We start from the raw sequence: 2,274 nt of genomic DNA, 5'->3' as shown, positions 1-2,274 counted from the left end.
GATAGAGAGAGAGAGAGTGAAGATAGAAATTGTACCTTTGGACTGAAATAGAGAAGAGAGAAGAGGATGAAATAGAGAAGCTGTTCACCAAGCTTTGGATTTGTATAGTAATTACCCAGAGAGATGGAGATGACGAAGCTTAGAGAAGAAGAAGAACCATGGTGGCGACGGAGAAGACGAGATAAGAGAGTTAATTTAGGGTTAGTTGTTTTGTAATTTTTTGAAGAAAACAAGGGTATATTTGTTATTTACTTCATATAACGCAACTTTTCAGTCTCTGACGTTGAATTCAATCCGCGTCCAAAAAAATTAATCGCAGAACGCTGCGTCTGCCGCTACGTCATGCCGCAACTATCGGCGGCGACCAAACGAACAGCTAAACTTGCGTCTGCCGCAGCCGCAACTACTTGCGGCGATCAAACGATCAGCCCCAATATCAGTCGTACTGTTCCGCTCACAGCGTTCTCCACCTTCATCTGAACCCATTTCTTAGAGCTAAATAAATATTCCCCCAAACTAATTAATATTTGTCAATGATGAACATGAGTATTGACCTGTTACAAAGAAATGGTGTTTTGAACGAGTTCATCATAGATAGGTTCAACGTGTTCAATAATAGTGTGCGGTAAGGGGTAAAACAGAATGACCACTTGACTTGTTATTTTCTAGAAACCTCGTCTATTTTCATCTAATCAAGTTTTACCGAAGTTTACAAATATTACATAAGTTCATAGTTATTCAGTACATATAATTCACTATCATGATGCAACAATTAGACAACAGTGTGGGGGAAATCGACAATTAGCAATCTATTGCAACACCAATCGCGTAAGAGTACTCTTGGATGGATCAAAATGTACTGATCCAGTGAATGAACTTATTCATACATAACAACAGAGGTCTAAAAACATAACTCAAACTCAGAGGAGTCTGAAAAAGACAAAAAAAGCAATGCCAGAACTTAAACTCACCAAGAGAATTAAGCTTTGTTTCCAGACTCCTCCTTCTTATCTCCTTCATCGCTTTCGATCTGAGGTAAACTCTGCAACTCAAACGAAATAAAGGAACTGAATTCTCAGATCATCTCTCTCCACGGAGACTCATAGAATTTAGCATTACTGAGACAAAGTGAGAACTAAACAAATTTTGGCTCAGCTAGACATTTCGTCGAACAGGTTACATGCGTTATTGAAAAGAAAAAAAAAAAGACAACTTACAAGATCAGGTTTGTATATATTGTGAACGACTGAGGCTCCAGCGAGCAGAGAGGCTACAACGACGACGGTTGACATCGCTAACGACGGTGTTCCCGTCGGCTTCTTCCCACCAAACTTATTCATCTTCGTCTCTTCGANTTTTTTTTTTTTTTTTTTTTTTTTGTTGGTAATAGCGTTGGGCCAATCAGGGAATTTAGTATTAGTCTTGACGCGCGTATACGTCAAAATTTGCCGATTCCATTTATATACGTTGCTAAATAATTTAATTAGTAATGTTAAAAAACAATTTTTTTTAAAAAGAAATTAGTAATGCACTTATAATATTGTCTGTGGTCAGATAAATTATCAAAATCCTCCTTAATTTACTCATTTAAAAACAATGGTCTAGTAAGAAGCAAAAAAATGTAAAAATAAAATAAAACATTCATATCCAGCTCAAGAAAGAAACAATCATTTGCTCATTTATTTATTTTTTTCTCTTTTCTTTTTGTACACAATTGTATATTGCGAGAAGAAAATGATACAGAGCTTGAGTATAAAGATGAGGTATATAATATCTGTATTATATGAGAATGTACAGACACACGTATCTAAGTCCCTCCTCTATATTCCTTTGGCCAGTATGGGGCTTTCATTATATATATATATATATATATATATATCTCAAGACTATGGTATATGATGACGACGGTTTAAGTAAAGAACCCATTAGAACCACCTGAAAACAAGAATCACCAGTAGCAAGAGGGAGAATCCCATCGCCTGGCAACATCACCATATATTTTCATCTTCATTTCCTCAGTATAAAGTGATAAGAGTTTGAGAGAAAGAGAAAAGAGTCATTACAGTGATTGCGGAAGCAGCAAGGCCAGCTCTTTCTCTAGGATCCTTGCGGTAGTAGTTTCCGAAGTACAGAAATGTCGCATAGTACCACAAGAAAGGGAACAAAAACCCCAGGAGAAAGCTGTAGAAGGAGAGATAAATAGTAAGTAAACGAATTGGTTACAGCGAAGCCACATTGACTTAACTCGGAAAAAAAAAAAAAAAAAAAAAAAAA

At 36.4% G+C, this 2,274-nt stretch overlaps 1 protein-coding gene and 1 long non-coding RNA gene across 2 annotated transcripts in view; both read right to left on the bottom strand.

The window, feature by feature from the left end:
* Positions 724-1,433, bottom strand: LOC104722355. Its single transcript, XR_757186.2, has 2 exons — positions 1,218-1,433; positions 724-1,042 (listed from the first exon to the last, which is right to left on the bottom strand). It is a non-coding gene; the product is annotated as an uncharacterized LOC104722355 (long non-coding RNA).
* The window catches only part of LOC104722354 (60S ribosomal protein L18a-like protein), a 2,232-nt gene continuing 1,610 nt past the window's right edge, over positions 1,653-2,274 (bottom strand). Inside the window, exons 5-6 of the mRNA XM_010440504.2 lie at positions 2,064-2,181; positions 1,653-1,979 (exon numbers count right to left, since the gene is read on the bottom strand). Coding sequence (XP_010438806.1) covers positions 1,926-1,979; positions 2,064-2,181 — 172 coding nt within the window. The 3' untranslated portion in view covers positions 1,653-1,925. The remainder of the gene's footprint in view (positions 1,980-2,063; positions 2,182-2,274) is intronic.

The sequence above is a fragment of the Camelina sativa genome, chromosome 11 (genome assembly GCF_000633955.1).
Source record: "Camelina sativa cultivar DH55 chromosome 11, Cs, whole genome shotgun sequence".
Taxonomy (NCBI): domain Eukaryota; kingdom Viridiplantae; phylum Streptophyta; class Magnoliopsida; order Brassicales; family Brassicaceae; genus Camelina; species Camelina sativa.
This window is presented reverse-complemented; position numbering and strand designations above follow the sequence as displayed.